The sequence below is a fragment of the Diabrotica virgifera genome, chromosome 3 (assembly GCF_917563875.1).
Source record: "Diabrotica virgifera virgifera chromosome 3, PGI_DIABVI_V3a".
Lineage (NCBI taxonomy): Eukaryota > Metazoa > Arthropoda > Insecta > Coleoptera > Chrysomelidae > Diabrotica > Diabrotica virgifera.
The window spans coordinates 277,627,706-277,646,349 of NC_065445.1; the positions used below are offsets into that span (position 1 = coordinate 277,627,706).

Sequence of the window (18,644 nt, forward strand, 5' to 3'; positions counted from 1 at the left end):
TTTTAAAAATATTCAATAAGTGTAATTTACAGTTTTTCGATCTTATGTTCATTTCGCGAAATATCGCGGAATTCGTATTTAAAATATTAAATTTACCCCCCACCCCTCTCTGTGGGAAGTCGTTTTTGGTATCATTCGAAAGATTTTTAAAACATATTGAGCACATATTTTTTAGTTTTTTTATCTGTCATTTATTTCGCGAAATATTCGCTTTTTTGTTGTGAAATTTTAGGACTTCCCCATTTCCTTACGCCGGGCTCAAATCGTCAGATTTTTGAAATATATACTCTTTTGCACGTACTTAACTTACCTTATCTTAATCTGACAATTTCGACTTTTTTTAACGATAGATTTTTATTTTCGGGCCCCCCTTAACGAACTCCCCTGTGTTAAGAGCCAATATATGGTAGAGGTTCATCTGCAGCGTATAGTTTAAGTAACCAATACAGTGAAACGGGTCAGATTTGTAAGTCCTGCTAGTTCCCCTTTAATATAGTTCGGAGGCTGGTTGTTTTTTCTGGTGATTAAATATGTAATTAAAAATATTTATTTTTACTTAGATATACCGTTAAAGCAGGACATATCGTATGTGCTAAAATTAATTATTAATTAATTAATTTATCTTAAATTAAACAACATTTTACACTCCATTATCGAGCTTTAAATCACACACCTATACTCCAGTAAGACATACTACTGAACTAAAAGTTTTGTAAAACTTGTAAATGTCTGAGGGGACCGATTATGTGGGTGTGAAAAACAGATGTCATCAAACGAACCGCCTCTTAAAACATCTTTGACAAAGAATACCAAATTTTGCCGACCTTAAAGCTGTTTCACAATATAAATTTCTCGAACTATACCAGGTTTCTCCCCATATGATAATCTGACGCGCTCGAGTAACTGCAAAAATCCCCGCTTGGGCTCCCCTACCATAATAATTAGACTCATAAGCACATTGAATACTTAAGCACTAAATACGTTAAATAGTTTATCACTAACCACCAGTGGTGTTTCCGATAAGGGAAGAGGGTTCGTACGTGTATATGGGATGATATGCCCACAAAACGGTAGCTTCTGCGAAATCAGCGAAAAGTTTCCTCAACCAAGTTCTATCTACCATCTTCTGTGCATCACATGGCACAACAATAACAAAAAAGCACTAAAAAACACTGCACTTACAACTAATTGATTCACGATTACACTTCCAACAATACATTAAGTTATAAGCGACGGAAAATTAATTGTTAATTAGACACCAACAAATTAAACAGTTTTTCCCGTTTTAGGTGAACTGATTTATCTCGATTCTGAACGTGTATACTGAGAAAACAATAAAATCGCGAATCGTTGAGAGATAAACTTGATATCTCTGTGATAAGAATGTTAATTCAATTTGAAATCGAAAACCGACAATCAACTTATGCAGGACCGGCGTAGAACGCGCCGCCGAATGTGCTAATTGTTACATTTAAATTTAGAGAACGCGGCGCTAACGAGTAGACCAAACATTGTGGAAAAGTCGCACAGTGTTTTATTGCAATGTATCGTTAAGATGGCCAGTGGCGTGCTGGCCATATAAATGAAACGGTGCAATCACCGAGAGGCTGCGGCCTCTCAAGGCCGGTTAAATAAGTTTCTTTCACAAAAAATTTTAGATGTAATTTTAGATGTTTGTTGGATTAACTTTAAGTTTAGAAGAGATTAACAATAACAGTGCTAATGACAACTCGTTATTTATCTGATGCTCACTTGAAAAATATCGCAACGTTCGAAACAATCCTGATTGCTACAACATTTTTGAGGATATTTACTATCACAACTCCTCTTTCTGAAGATCTGTAAACAGATGGTTTGAATATTTTGGCTACGTACGGAATGGTTAAAAAAAGTCTTGAAAAATTAAAATGTCTTAGGAATGATTTTCAAACTAAAAAAAGCTTCCATTTCATTTATTATATGGGCGAATTCAGAATTAGAAAAGAATAACTCTACCACACTAATAAATAATATGTTAAAAGAAAATCGACCAAGAAAGAAGAAAAGACTAGGTGGTGACTTTAGTGATGACCAACCTATATTAAATTTAGAAAAAAAATTTGAAGTTGAAGTCTATTTCAAAATTTTTGTCCGAATTATTGGAAGTATCGAAAAACGATTTGATCAAGACAAATCCCTCTACATTCTAGAAATTTTTATACAATAAAAAATGGTATGCCCTTAGCGAATCATTTGCTGAAAAATTCAGAAACTTTTATTCTACCATATCTGTGACTGGACTGCAATTTAGAGAAGAATTCGTCAACTTTGCTGATAAATGGATTGTATTAAAAAATAGGATTTTTCAAAATATGTACTGAAATTATAGAAGAGAGCGTTAATGGTGAATATGTTCAGTTCATAGAAAATATGAAGGATGACATTATTAATCTAAGTGATAATGAATATGAAGTAACAAATGACAATATTGTTGATACAGTGAAAACTTTACCAACGTGTTGTACTAAAGTGTAAAGATTGTATAGCTTGCTGTTAAGCTGTTTTACAAGTACAACTTATATCAGTGCGCTCATCCAAATTTAAATATAGTATACCTTGCGAAAGAACCTTTTCAACGATGAAATACATAAATCGGTTAAGAATTACTTTAACACAACATCACTTGGAAACATTTATGTCAATAGCTACTGTATGAGCTTAAAAATGATGAAATTATCAGTAGTAATTGCACAAGAGCTCTAAAATTATTGAGTTTTTCCCGAGTGTCACTTTGGCAGTTTTAATTTCACGAGCCGAAGGCGAGTGAAATTATGTCAAAATGTCACGAGGGCAAAAATTCTATATTAATTTTAGAGTTCGAGTGCAATTTGTTGCGATTATTTCATGAATAAACCTGTTAAAACCAAAATTTTATTGTAATTTATATATGTAAGTACTAATTAGTGAAATTAAACACACAGTTGTTATAAATATGTATTTGACGGTTGAAAGTCATCACTTTTATAATTTTTAAAACATTTGTCATTAATGTCACTGAATGTATTTTTTCGTAGCAACGAAGGGCATCTGACGTAATATGCTTAACGACGGGAGATTATCAAAAATTATCACCTTAATTTGCATGTCTGTAGCTTTCTATTGGTCAGAATCTCCTATGAATGAAATAATCGACGAATTTGCTCAAAAATCTACTCTAATGCGAAAATTATTAACCCAGAGTTAATTATTTTATAAAATAATTGCAAAATAATCTGTAAATTATTGCGCTGTATTAACATTTAAATATTGTTAAATTAAAGTATTTGTACTATACTTGTATTTGTACTCTCTTGTATAATTGATTTAATAAAATTAAATTTTGGCTTACTTCCCATCAAAACTAGTTAATTACAAAAATGTCACAAGAAAATAGCTTCAGAATAACTAAAATTCAACTTAATACATAATTAAAAAATTTTCAAATATTTTATTTAACTTTTATCTTAATTACATTAAATTCATATATAACATTTATTCAAAAAATTATGGTTTCTGCCTTTTTTTTCTTCTTTTATGGCCTTTGGGAACTGCCCATTTAGCCAGCAACACTTCTTAAAATCAACGCCTGATCATACACCAAGACCATTACGAATCAAATCGATCAAGGGTAGGGAACGAAAAAAAAAACTTTTCGTACTCGGGTCGTTCAGGGTGACTAACCACAGACTAAGTAGGGATAATACGGGGTATTATTAATTTACACGACTAATTTTATAATCTAAAGTTTCAATTTACACGACTTAACATAATCTAGAACAATCCTAAAGATTGACGGTTTGTTCAAAGCTAGTAAGGTCATCAGATTATATGGGGGATAAACGTTTTTCTGTCTTGCTGCAAACAATATTGTCATACATTTATTATTTGTAAGATTGCTTATTCTTAAATAAAAAAAACAGCAAATTAAAAAAAAGTCATTAAATTCAAAGTTTTATGTTTAATTAAAAAATAATTTATATTTTTGTTTTATTAATAACGAATAAAAATCCTGATAATAGAAGATAAAATGAGGATGGAAGGCCGCTTTTCTATAAAATCACCGGGCCGCTTGAAAAGTTCCAGCACGCCACTGAAGATGGCTATGTAGATGTTGAATAAGTCAATAATAGTGAACATCTAATACGTTTTGTGCTATATTTGGTGGCAGTTTCATGCCAATGCAAAAGTGGGGAAATAAGCTATGTATATTGCAGTAATTGGAATATAATAGCAATCATGAAGTGACAAAATGATAATGGCCAAAGACTATCAGTTTTGCGATGGAAAAAAATATGATGGTGAGGAGCACCCAGTTAGAACGAAAAGAAATGCATAAGCTAACCTGGATTTCTCCTGATTGTAGAACGATTACCCATATTGATCACGTATTGGTGGAAAGAAACCACATGAAATTTATAAGACATAATATAAGAAGTGTAAGAGGAGCCGAAATGGAGTCGGATCATTTTTTGGTAAGAGCTATTATGTAGAAATGGCACAAAAAGATAAAGTAATGGTAAAAACAAATTCACAGAGAAAAAATCAATATGGTATAGAAAAACTGAACGAAGTGGAAATAGTAAGAAAGTATATCAATGGATGTTACTAGGAGCACTCCCAAATCATGATTTGCAATGTATTCTTCTTCTTAACGTGCCCTATCAAGTCCCCTTGACGTTGGCGATTAACATGACGAAACTGTCTCTGTCTCGAGCTATTCTAAATAGTTGTTCTGCTTTCTTCGTTCCTGTCCACTCCCGGATATTCTTCAACCAAGAGACCTGCTTTCTACCAATTCCTCTGCGTCCTTCGATTTTACCCATCATAATAAGTTGAAGAATATTATACCGGTCTCCCCTTACTACGTGTCCAAAATAAGCCATCTTTCTATATTTGATGTTATCAAGCAGGTCGCAGGTAGCATTTGCTCTCTTAAGGACTGCCACATTTGTCAGCATAGCCGTCCATGGTATTTTCAGTATACGTCTGTGCAGCCACATTTCAAAGGCCTCCAAACGGTTAATGGTGGATATTTTTAATGTCCATGTTTCGACACCATACAAGAGGACTGACCAAATGTAGCATTTAGTCATGCGCTTTCGAAGTCATGCGGTTAAGGGTCATGCGCTTTCGAAGTCATGCGGTTAAGGGTTAAATATGGTTCAATCTAATATTAACGGCTTCGCTCTAAATATATAGCGGCTACCCTGTAAATAGACACTTTTCTAGCACTGGACGGCTTCGTATATTCAAGTTGAACTGTTAACTGAATTATACAACAAATTGTTAAATGTGCAAGGTTATTGTTAGTCAGCAAACATGACGATTTCATAAAACAAAAAAGAATTTAAACACATTTAGCAAATGTTCTTATTGTCCTAATAATTAGGTTCAATTTAATAAATGAGTCACCTCTAAAATCACTAGATGATTTTTTTTTGTTTGATAACTAATCTGTACGATTAAATTATTATTTTATTTTTGTAATAAACACGTTATCTGTTATTTTTTTAATGGGTTAGTATTGTAATTGAATCTAAAATTTATTAAAATTAAGAAAAAAAATTAAAAATATATTTATCAAAAAATAATCTAATCTAAAGATTAGCCGACATGATATACCCAGAACCAAAATAACGAGAACCCTAGGGAAACAACTATGGGGTGTCCCAAAAGTAGTGGGACGGTTAAATATTTCGCGAAATGAACATTTGATAAAGAAACTGAAAAATGCGTGTTCAATGTTATTCAAAAATCTCTCGAATGATACCAAACACGACCCCACTCGGAGGTGGGTTTCTTTAAAATCTTAAATAGGAACCCCCATTTTTTATTGCCGATTTGGATTAAGTAAAAATAAGTGACTTTTAATTCAATAAATCAAATTGTTGATAGATGACGCTAAAATCGCCAAAACAAGTTATCGTAATCGTAAATCAAATTGATTTCAAGGTTACCCCGCCTTACACCCAAGAGGTGCGAGTGGAGGGTAGTGTTTAATGTTATTTAACAAATATACCTTTTATGTTTATGTTATTCGATATGTTTTTGAAAAATATTAAACACATGTTTTTTAATTTTTCATTTTAAAGTACAATTCTCTAATATCTCGAGATATTAGATCGTTTCTATAATAATTTACCTAGGGTAAACAATAAATTGTTTTTTCCGAATATAACGCCATCCACAATTTGAAAAAATGTCTGGAAAAAGTTGCTTATTTTTACGTAAAAAATCCAAATCTGCAATATAAAAAATGGGGGTTCCTATTTAAGATTTTAAAGTTATCCCCCACCCCACCTCTAGAGTGTGAAGTAGGGGTCATGTTTGATGACATTCGACAGATTTTTGAAAAATATGGAACACATATTTTACAGTTTTTCGATCCGATGTTCAATTGGCAAAATATTCTACCGTCCTGCTACTTTTGTTACACCCTGTATATTCAAAAACTGTTATATGATACGAAAGATGCCTAATAATGAAAAATTTAGAAATTTTAAATATTTCAAAAATGGAAAGAGACAGGTATAGGAAACCCCAATATACACTCGGGTGCAAAATTAACCGGACACCTTAAAAATGGGTAATTTTTGATGTCTCGCAATTCCTAAACCTGTTGTCCGATTTAAGTGATTTTTTAATATGTTATAGCCTTGTTCTTTAACAATACCGTTTTAATAATATTGTTGCTAAACAGGTAAATTTTCATTGTATACCGGGTGTACCAATGAAACTGTGTTTTTTTCTCAAATTTCGCATCGCCCTGTGGAGTATTCTAACATTTACAAAATACTCAAATTTAAACCCAACTATAGCCTCATGTTTTCTCAACATTCTGTTTTTTGAGTCATTCGCTTATGTTGGACCGTTAAAAAGTTAGGTACTTTAACAGTTAGCCATGTTTTTTTATCAAAACAGTATGTTTTTAAATAAGCATGGCAAACTTTATGGAGTTATTCTACATGAAAAAAGAATGACGGTTTGCTTTATAAACCTATGTCCGCAAATGCTTAATTTCTAAGATAGAGGGTGTTGAAATTTTTCTTATAAACTGACGATTTATTTATTGCTTTAAAACCGGTTGAGATATGCAAATGAAATTTGGTGGGTTTTAAGACGTAGTTATTATACAACTTTTGACATACAAGCTAGAATTTAATATTCACCATTGGCGCGCATACGGGTAATATGAGCTGTCATATTACCCGTATGCGCGCCAATGGTGAATATTAAATTCTTAGTTGTATGTCAAAAAATGTGCAATAACTACGTCTTAAAACCCACCAAATTTCATTTGCATATCTCAACCGGTTTTAAAGCAATAAATAAATCATCAGTTTGTAAGAAAAATTTCAACACCCCCTATCTCAGAAACGAAGCATTTGCGGACATACCGTTTATAAAGCAAACTGTCATTATTTTTTCATGCAGAATTACCCTTGAAAGGTTGCCATACTTATTAAAAAAAAAACCTTATATTGATGAAAAACATGGCTAGTTGTTAAATTACATAACTTTTTTATGGTCCAATGTACGCGAATGAACCAAAAACCAAAATGTTTAGAAAACATGAGGCTGTAGTTAGATTTCAATTTCAGTATTTTGTAAATGCTAGAATATTCCACAGGGTGATGCGAAGTTTAAGAAAAAAACACAGTTTCATTGGTACACCTCGTATACAATGAAAATTTACCTGTTTAGCAACAATATTATTAAAACGGTATTGTTAAAGAATAAGGCTATAACATATTAAAAAATAACTTAAAGCGGACAACAGTTTTAGGAATTGCGAGACATCAAAAATTACCCATTTTTAAGGTGTCCGGTTAATTTTGCACCCGAGTGTAGTTTAAAAACGAAGTAAATTTGTCATTCGACAGAATAATAGTACAATAATAAAATACACAAGACACAGACAGAATAATAATAAAATACAGTGTGTTCTATTTAAAATAGTTATTACAGCGCTAATATAACAATTCAATATTTTGACCACCCTGTTAAAAATTTTGTTATATAAATAATTGTTTAAATAGGACAAATAGAACAAGGTCCAAAATAAAGTTGTCAACTAAGTATTCTTAGATTCGTAAATATTTAATTTTTTCTAAAATCTTACATTTTTAGAAAAATCGAAATAAATCAAACCCACTACTTGAGTATAAGGAACCCTTATGAAAGTATTGCTTATTTTTAGTGACAATTCAAAAATGTTATCCAAATATATCAAATATAGGTAAGCCGTTTTCCGTATGGAGACCAACAGTGAGAGCCAATAATCTTTTCCTCCTTTGCCTTCTTTCGTTGGGAGGAAAAATATCACAGGACGGAACAATGGATGTAAGATGTACAATAGAAAAAGGTGTAATAAGTATTAAGGAAGTAAAAAAATAATATGTCAAAGTCGGTAAAAAGTATTTATTTCCTTAGCTAAGCGCTTTCGACAAAATTGTCATCATCGGAGCTAATGCTACAATCAAAAAGTAAACTTATAAGAAAAGAATGTCTAAGTAGAAAAAATTGAGGTAAAGTACCTACCTTGGTAAAGCCTGAGGTAAAGTGGTACTGTGCGATCTTCTATTGACGTAAAGTAAAAACATTTTTTGTACTTAGACAAACTTTTCATATAGGATTCAAGTTTAAAAAAAATGGTACTTAGACATCTGATGATGACAATTTTGTCGAAAGCGCTTAGCTAAAGAAATAATTATTTTTTACACACTTTGACTTCTTTTTTTTCACTTCCTTGATTAATTTAAGTGTGTACAAAAGTTATCAGTCTTTCAACTAATAAGAAGTATTAGTCACCTAAATAGTAGTATGAAACCTATAAGCATACAGTTAAAAGAAATGTCGTTTAAAGTAGGAAGATGTGATCACTTAAATCAAACCTGAATATGCTCTGAGCCAAAGAAATAAACTTTCCGAAAAAAATCGGCAGGATTCTAAAATAATAGCGAAAAAAAGATATAATACAATTAAATAATCACAAAGAACATAAAAATCAATCAGCTGATATAGTATGGACAAGTCCAGCGCATGGATCAACTGAAACCCAAAACAAGTCGTGTAATGGTATCCAGGAGGAAACAGAAGACAAGAACTACCCAGAACCAGCTGGAGAAAAGGACTTTATAAAGTTACAAGAAAAAGTGCTACAGCCCTTTGAAATGTGGTGTACAGGAGAATGCTTAGAATAGCATGGACACAAAAGAAAACTAACACGGAAGTATTGTGAGAAATGGGCAAAGAATACGAAATAATAAAAAAAAATTAAAATAAGAAAGTTTCAATATCTGGGACATGTAATGAGGGGACAGCGATATAAACTGCTAAGACTGATAATACAGGAAAAGATAAGAGGAGGAAGGAGTAGGTATAGGAAGAAGGAGAGAGTCTTGGTTGAAGAATTATTTGGTTTAAATGCAGTTCCACAGAACTCTTCAAGAGCAGCGGTAGATAGAGTAAAGATAGTGATGATGATATACAATCTCCAATTGGGAGACGGCACTGAAAAAAGAAGAAGAAAAAGGGAAATGGAGGAACATTTATATGATGACCATTCGATGAGGAAAACAGAAAATGAAACATTTTGAAGGATATTCTAAACTAAACCAACATACCTAATAATAATTTTTAAAATTCTTGGTACTATTAAAAATAGAAAAATGCATGTATTAACGTTAAAACTAGATACGTTAAACTAAAAATATCTTTTCACAAATAAACCTTAACCTACTTCCTAGTTTTTGTCTTACTGATAACGTCTCAGCATAAATCACACAAATGTAAACAAAAATTTTTCATACGTACATTTTTTTCTGTTGATAAGTCTCGACGTCAGTAAAAACAATTTCCGTACTGTCTTTGACATCACTAAACAATAGCACGGGCATTCTATTACACAAATCTACCAACAACATAGGTAGATTTCGACTCGATTTCTCTGTTAGACTGCTGGACGGATCCAGTAGACTTAATAAGTTCGTAGGTCGTTAATGGTTTTTATTCTGTTATCAACTAGTCAAAAACTTATAGGCCAGTTGCAAAATGTTTGCTTTTAATGAATACCTACTTTACTCTGAAATATGTGATAGAGTATTGGAACGGTATAATGATAGGTACCCATAAATATTTTGCTTTGAGGTAAACGGGACCATTACATTTATGTAAGCATTGTGCGATTACCTCCTATTTAAAAAGGTTTTCTAAATACGAGGAGTAATCAAAAATATTAAACGAAAGTAAATTGCAGCTTAGGATATTGATTCTAGAGAAAAACTTTTTAATAGAAAGTTGTAGTAAATTAAAAAACCTACAATTTGAGCTATGGTAAGTTTAATTTCGTTTATTGGTTATTGCAAAACAGCCTGCGAAAGGTCCAAAATGGCCGTTTTTTACAATTGCGTTATTTATTGTACAAATATTTTTTTTTTATTTTTTAAAGCTTTAAAATGAAGATCTTTTAATTCCAAACATAAAAAAATTGTAAGGCCGGATTAACGAATTTGTTGCTTAGATATTACAAATTGTTTATCCCAAGAGGTCAAATGTCGAAGGCTATAACTTGTTAAAAAAAAAAATCGTAGAGAGTTGGTGAAACATCCAATCTCCTTCTAATGAGTTATATTTTCATATTCTGATGTAAATAAATGCGTAAAACATTTTAAACCTCTAATTTTTGGGTTTGAAAATAGGGGGCAAATTTCGTTATAAACATTTAGAGCTGAAGCGACCCTGTACGTCCTATGAGTTTCTAACTTACAGATTATTTTTGCTGAAGACGAAACGAAGATTTATGAAAAAATAAAAATTTTCTGCAACCAAGTGAAGCCGAGATAATTGTTTCTTTTTTCTTAAATCGTAGTGCCTTTATTTATAACAATTAAGAAATTATTTTACAGTCATTGACTAAAGAAAGACTTATATTATCTTAAAATAAAAATTATTATAAAATATAGTTAAATTTAACCATTAGAAATTATTTTTAAAATCGGTGCTTTTGCGACCGGCCGAATTTTGCAAATCGCCCGGCTCGCTTCAAATCCGCGCGCTCGGAAAATTTTAACTTGTATTAAATTTTGACCAAAAATAATTTAATAATATTACCATTATAATATACAGTCTATTTACCACTGTATTTGTTTTTCTTGATAAAATTTTATCATGTGAAATCTCATTTCTGAAGTAATATTATTACAAAAATGATACATATATATGAAATATATAACTATATTTTTAATTTTTTCATTGTTATATACATATAATAATAATAATGTTACTTCTTATTATACAATATAAAACTGTTTCTTCTTGTAGTGACTATCCGTTTTGGATGTTGGCGACCATCATGGCAATTTGGCAAACCCCATTTGGAAGCTGAGAACCAGGAAGGCGAAGGATTACCTTGCTAGAAAATTTACGTACGTCGTTCAACAGAACAACTACAAATCTTTTTAGAGCAGCAGTACCGATTTAGTGTGCAAGTACAGATTGCCATGATGGTCGCCAACATCCAAAACGGATAGTCACTACAAGAAGAAAAAGTTTTATATTGTATAATAAGAAGTAACATTATTATTATTATATTTATATAACAATGAAAAAATTAAAAATATAGTTATATATTTCATATATAATGTATCATTTTTGTAATACTATTTCTTCAGAAATGAGATTTCACATATAAAAGTTTGTCAAGAAAAACAAATACAGTGGTAAATAGACTGTATATTATAATAATAATATTATTAAATTGTTTTCGGTCAAAATTTAATACAAGTTGTGTAAAAATTTTCCGAGCGCGCGGATTTGAAGCGAGCCGGGCGATTTGCAAAATTCGGCAACTCGCAAAAGCACCGATTTTAAAAATAATTTTTAATAATTAAATGTAACTATATTTTATAATAATTTTTATTTTAAGATAATATAAGTCTTTCTTTAGTCAATGACTGTAAAATAATTTCTTAATTGTTATAAATAAAGGCACTACGATTTAAGAAAAAAGAAACAATTCGCTCGGCTTCAGTTGGTTGTAAAATTTTTTTATTTGTTTATAAATCTTTGTTTCGTCTTCAGCAACAATAATCTGTAAGTTAGAAACCCATAGGATGTACAGGCCGCTTCAGCTCTAAATGTTTATAACGAAATATGCCCCCTTATTTTCAAACCCAACATTTAGCTCGGCTTCAGTTGGTCGTAGAAATTTTTTATTTTTTTATAATGTTCGTTTCGTCTTCAGCAACAATAATCTGTAAGTTAAAAACTCATAGGATGTACAGGGCCCCTTATTTTCAAACCCAAAAATTATAGGTTTAAAAATGTTTTACGCATTTATTTACATCGGAATATGAAAATCTAACTCTTTAGAAGGAGATTGGATGTTTCACCAACTCTCTACGATTTTTTTTTTCAAAAAGTTATAGCCTTCGACATTTGACCTCTTGGGATAAACAATTTATAATATCTAAGCAACAAATTCGTTAATCCGGCCTTACAATTTTTTTTTATGTTTGGAATTGAAAGATCTTCATTTTAAAGCTTTAAAAATAAAAAAAATTATTTGTACAATAATTAACGCAATTGTAAAAAACGGCCATTTTGGACCTTTCGCAGGCTGTTTTGCAATAACCAATAAACGAAATTAAACTTACCATAGCTCAAATTGAAGGTTTTTTAATTTACTACAACTTTCTATTAAAAAGTTTTTCTCTAAAATCAATATCCTAAGCTGCAAAGTTAAAAATCTTTAAAAATTGCAAATTCAACAAATGAAAATCGCAATAAAAAAAAGCTCACAATATTTTTGGTCACGTTTTGGCATCGTCCTTTACAACACCTGAGGTTTTAAAAATTCCTGAATTATATCACGTTTTTTCACCCACAGCCTGGGGTATGTAGAGTAAATCTACTTTGGGATTTGAAAAGCTGGTATTTTTACACGAATTTTCAAAACAAAACTTTTCTCCTAGTTCAATTGTGGTCAAACTTAGCCACTTTTATTATTTAATTCAGTTACTTCTATATACAAAAAATTCTCCTGGAACAGTGTTACAGTTGAGTCCGTGATTCTTTACCCGTGCGTCATCATTTAAAGCATACGAAATAAGTCGATGATAAGTCGGAAATTGAAATTTACTAAACGCAACAGCCAGTGACAGGTGACTTGCTGATGCGTCATTGATTATAAACTACCCAGTGGGTAGTTCATAATCAATGGTTGCGTTTAGTAAATTTCAATTTCCGACTTATTATTGACTAAAAGGCGTAGTTCCCTGGGTTGGCTGTATACCTTATAGTTAAACAAACTGGAACATGAAGTAAAACCACTTCTATGTAAAATTTACTAATTTTTTTTAAATCCCAATGGATTGAATAAAATGGGTTCATCAGAACGTTTTCGAACCTATCGGTCCATCATCAGTGAATCTAAAATCAAATAAGTAATCACACTATTAAAATTGAAAAGATGGTTGAAATTTTGAAAGTTACAAAAGTGTGGTTATGATTACTTACTTGAATACTTGCAAAATAGCCCCAGAACCAAACAATGGTTGTGATTATAAATCAATCTACATTGTCTTATAATAATATTGTAAAGGCTAAACGCCATGAACATCGGCGTGTAGAAATAAAAATGTAGTAATAAATTTATTTTTTAGTAAACCACAAATTTGTTATTTGAGTTACTGGACTTTTTAATTGAAATATTAATAATCGGTTGATGAAAATTACATTTACAAATTACACCAATAGGGAATTCTAATAAAATGAAATTTAATAACGTTTGGTAGTGGCATTTTACATTGTTATCTGACGGTACATATTTCAATATTTACAACGCGTTAATAAACATAATAATTATTATAATATCTGCTATCAATAACCCACCTATACTTTTGATTCGGCATGCGTGAAAATTATGTCTGTTATGATAGTACAGTTAACTTAAATAAAGAGGCGAAGAGTGATATAAACAGGATGTATAGTGCAGTGAAAAGGGTAACTCTAACCACAAGAATAACAGTAGCATTGGAAAAACACAATATTCAGCACACTGGGAAAAAACCTTCCAAAGTTTGGAGGGAAATTAAAATTTACAACTACGATATTTCGACGGAATACAGAAAGTCTGAAGATAGCTTGCAGGATCAAGCAGAACCTAATGCCTGGCATTGTACACCACTTACCTGGAACGCAGAAACACGAATAGCAAATACGCCTATCCGTCCAGTTGCCGGTTTTTGACACACTTCAAAGGACAAATATTTGAGCGCATACAGCGTAGCCTCATAACAAATAGCACAATTGCCGCCATTAAACTCTCAAGTAGGCTCGTGGTACCTCATCCAGTTAGATAAAGGATCATGCAAGTTTTTAGTACTTCTTGTGAGGTGGGACGTTGATTTGTCGCTTTCACTAGACGGGTTTAAGAAGATTTATTTTGTCCATTGGTACAATGCGACCTCAAGAACAGAATATGTGCAACCTGTAGGATATATTTGACATTCCACAACAGTGTACATATGCGCAGTCTTTACTTGCATTGCAAGACTGCACAAGATTTTCGTAAAAGTAAAGTACTACGCGTGTCAGGATGCCGATTGACTTGAAGAAGTTGTGAGAAGTGATTTAACAATTCCGGAACTCTCTTCGTCGGCTCTCCGGATGCCAGTAATGTCCCGAGTTTGTCATTTTGTTAACAATACGATTTTATTTCAGTTAAGTTTCCATTTCTAATTGTACATACTGCTAAATACTGAAATAAATATGTCATTTTATTTTAAGAATTTATTATGAAAAACAGAAGAACAAGGACAATTAAGAATTTTATATTCACCATTGGCGTGCATATGGGATGTATCTAAAATATTTATGCACGCCAATGGTGAATATTAAATTCTTATTGGTATGTCAAAAAATGCGCAATAACTACCTCTTAAATCCTACCAAATTTCATTTGCATATCTCAACCGGTTTTAAAGCAACAAATAAACTGTCAGTTTGTAAGAAAAAATTCAACATCCCGTATCTCGGAAATGAAGCATTTGTGGACATATTATGTTTATAAAGTAAACAGGCATTATTGTTTCATGCAGAATTACCCCTTAAAGTTTGTCGCACTTATTTAGAAACACACTGTATTGATAAAGAACATGGCTAGTTGTTAAAGTACCTAACTTTTTTATTATCCAACATAAGCAAATAAATAAAAAAAGAAAATGTTAAAAAGTCTAAGGCTACAACCGAGTTTTAATTTCAATATTTTATCTATGTTATAATATTCCACAGAGTGTTCCAAACTTTAAGGGAAAACAAAGTATGATTGTTACATCCGGTATAAGATGACATTTACCTGTCTAGCAACAATATTAATAGATCTGGATCCCGCGTACCAAAAAAAAATTGATTAATAGCAAGCTGAAAATTTGTTAATAGCTTAAGGGTGTCTAGTCGGACAAACTTTGTTATATTGGAACACTGGAACAGGGGAAGTTTTAATTGTGGAACAGGTTAAAAATTTGGAACGTCATACTACGAAAACGTCAGAATTATTTTGTCCGACAGAACTTCCAACTGATGTGTTACCCTTTCATTAAACTCTCATGCAAAAATCAGACTGCTATTACTAACCAACATGATTCCTGTCATTTGACATTTTCTTCGTGTTCCACTCATTAAAATGCCCAGTTGGTCATAAACACCAGTCTGATTTTTGCATGAGAGTTTAATGAAAGGGCAACGAATCAATTGGAAGTTCTGTCCGGCAAAATACATCTGACGTTTTCGTAGTCTGACGTTCCAAATTTTTAATCTGTTCCACCATTAAAACTTCCCCTGTTCCAGTGTTCCCATATATCAAAGTTTGTCCAACTAGACACCGTTAAGCTATTAAAAAATTTTCAGCTTGCTATTAATCAACTTTTTTGAAGTTATACTTCTTTACGGGCGTAATGACGGTGAAATTTTATATGGTAAAACCTAGCGACCGGGCGCATGCGCATTATAACTTTGTTCTGATTGGATGTTCAAATGACATGACAAAAATTATCCAATATGGCAGCTGTGGGACTGTGGTTTGGTTATAATGTATGCTTGTTGCGTTTTAAAATTTGTAGGAAGAGAAACAACAAACAAAAAGTTAGTTAATTCCTTTTTAAATAGTTTTCATATTATATTTTTGGACTTATTTACATAGAAGAGATGATTGTTGGATGCTAATGTGAAAGCTCATCAAACTGTGACTAATGAGTGCCGCAGATCTCGCTTATTCAAAGCTAAAGAATCTTTCACTGGTAAGTGTTTTATAAATAGTTGATCAAATTTTGTTATGATATTTGAACATAGCCACTTTGCACGACGTAAGTGATTGCGAAATTTATTAGTCGTTATACGGGCTCCGATACCTACCTTGAACCTACCAAAATACATAAGTAGTATGTAATACTTTTATTTACATAATTTGATTACCATCAAAATTTCTATCAATATTCACCTAATATATTGTTTTCTTACTCTATGTTTTGTTGTATTTTTTCAATTCTAAATCATTTCAATTCAAAATCAAAATAATTTGATTTACATAAGTTAAAAATGTCAAAAGGTTAATCTGTTTAGTTAGACGATCTTCGCACATAATGACAAGCTGTCTCTGTGGCGAAGTTTTAATGCGAGTGAATCTCAATACAACGCAAATACCAGCCGCGTGGTAAGTTGGTTCGAATCCCAATAGAAACTTTTATTGTTTTATTTTTTTTATACATTTTATGATTGTAAGTATATTTATTATATAATTTTATTTTCAGAAAATACGTATTTAGTTAAAAATTTTTCCGACAATTAATGTTCAGAAATCATTTTTGGCATTTTTAATGTGTTTGTGTGTGTTTTATTTTTTTATTATTTTAATTTTTGGCACTGTTTTAATAAAAATGTTTGAGAAGTAGTAAGTATAAATTAATTTAATATTTAAATAAAATATAAATAAAAAGTATATTAATTTCGTTTATAATCATATAATCATATAATAGAAGTATAACTTCTTACGTGCGTACAAAGTACACACACATTCTTTTTTTTCCTATGCGGGATCAAAACCTATAATACATTGAGATCAATAAATAATAAAGCTATAAGATACTAAAAAATCACTCAAATCGGACAACAGGTTTAGGAAATTCGAGGCATCAAACGTGTATAATTCATCAAGTGACCTAAATTTTTTGACCGCCAGTGTATAATGTTTATATGCGACTTATAGGTCTTACATAAATGTACGTTCTACAAAAATATATTTTTATATTACTTTTTATTTAATTATTTACCTTAAGGGAAACAGTAGCGATCAACAGGTAGCAAAAAACGCGTTCCAAGATTGCGGCTGTAATTTGGAATATTTTTTCTAGATATTTGGCACACGTATTCGTAATATAATAAAGAATGGCGGTACAGAGCCCAATTTGAAAAATATATTAATATGTAAAAATTACTCTGTAGTTAAATACAATATTAAAAAAACGAGCCTGTACCGCCATTAAGAATAACAAAAAATACACTTTCTTCAAATAAACTTTTTATCCGATGCCTAGATTTTGTGTCATTTTGGAACTACTAAAATTTTTTATTTCATTAGTAGTTCCAAAATGACACAAAATCTAGGCATCTGATAAAAAAGTTTATTTGAGGAAAGTGTATTTTTTTGTTCTTCTTAATGGCGGTACAGGCTCGTTTTTTTAATATTGTATTTAATTACAGAGTAGTTTCCACATATTAATATATTTTTCAAATTGGGCTCTGTACCGCCATTCTTTATTATATTACGAATACGTGTGCCAAATATCTCGAAAAAATATTCAAAATTACAGCCGCAATCTTGGAACGCGTTTTCGCTACCTGGTGATCGCTACTGTTTCCTCTTAATATTTTCCAAAAACATGTTCATAGGCGTAACCAGGGGGGGGTTTTGGGGGTTGTAACCACCCCCATTGGGATGTACTTTCAGCTCTATACGCTTAACATCATATCCCTCAGATATTTCCAGTAGTTGTAACCCCCCCCTTTCAGGTAGATGTAACCCCCCCCCCTTAGGATCATCCTGGTTACGCCTATGAACATGTTTAGGCATAAATAAGTTTCCGTTGCCACGCAAAAGTTTATAGAAATAACCTCGTCATAATTAAATTGACGCGTCTGCCACCGATAAAGGTTAACGTTCGGTTGATATTTTAATAACGAGAGGAGAGAACATCAACCACTTTTCAATATAAAGCTTTTCCAGCTTTTCTTTTATTTCCGCCAACCGGAAAACGGCCTTTTAGTATAAATAGTCCAGAGAAATAAGGTTTTTCTCGTGACACATCCCCCTCCAGGCCAAAACCAAATTTTTTGAGTAGTATGGACATCTATATTATTAACCTATATGTTTCCTGCAGCCGATTTTGATGATATACATAGTTATAAACAAATGAAGATCGAAAAACGTTAAATTATCGCTTTTTTCGTCTATTACCAAAAAGTTAAGCACTTTAAACAAATTTGAGAGTAAGAAACTCATAAATCGTATAAAAAACTTCAATATGGCATTCGCTGAATATGTCCAACCTTATTGGTTGCTTAGAAAATTG

General features: G+C 31.6%; 1 protein-coding gene across 2 annotated transcripts in view; it reads right to left on the reverse strand.

Annotated features, from left to right (window-relative positions):
* The window catches only part of LOC114331454 (atypical protein kinase C), a 235,627-nt gene that overhangs the window by 145,391 nt on the left and 71,592 nt on the right, over window positions 1-18,644 (reverse strand). Inside the window, exon 1 of one of the 2 annotated variants that reach the window (XM_050646197.1) lies at window positions 1,003-1,322. The exons of the other annotated variant lie outside the window; for it this stretch is intronic. Coding sequence (XP_050502154.1) covers window positions 1,003-1,123 — 121 coding nt within the window. The 5' untranslated portion in view covers window positions 1,124-1,322. Of the gene's footprint in view, window positions 1-1,002; window positions 1,323-18,644 lie in introns of those variants that run through there. 2 annotated transcript variants of the gene reach the window in all.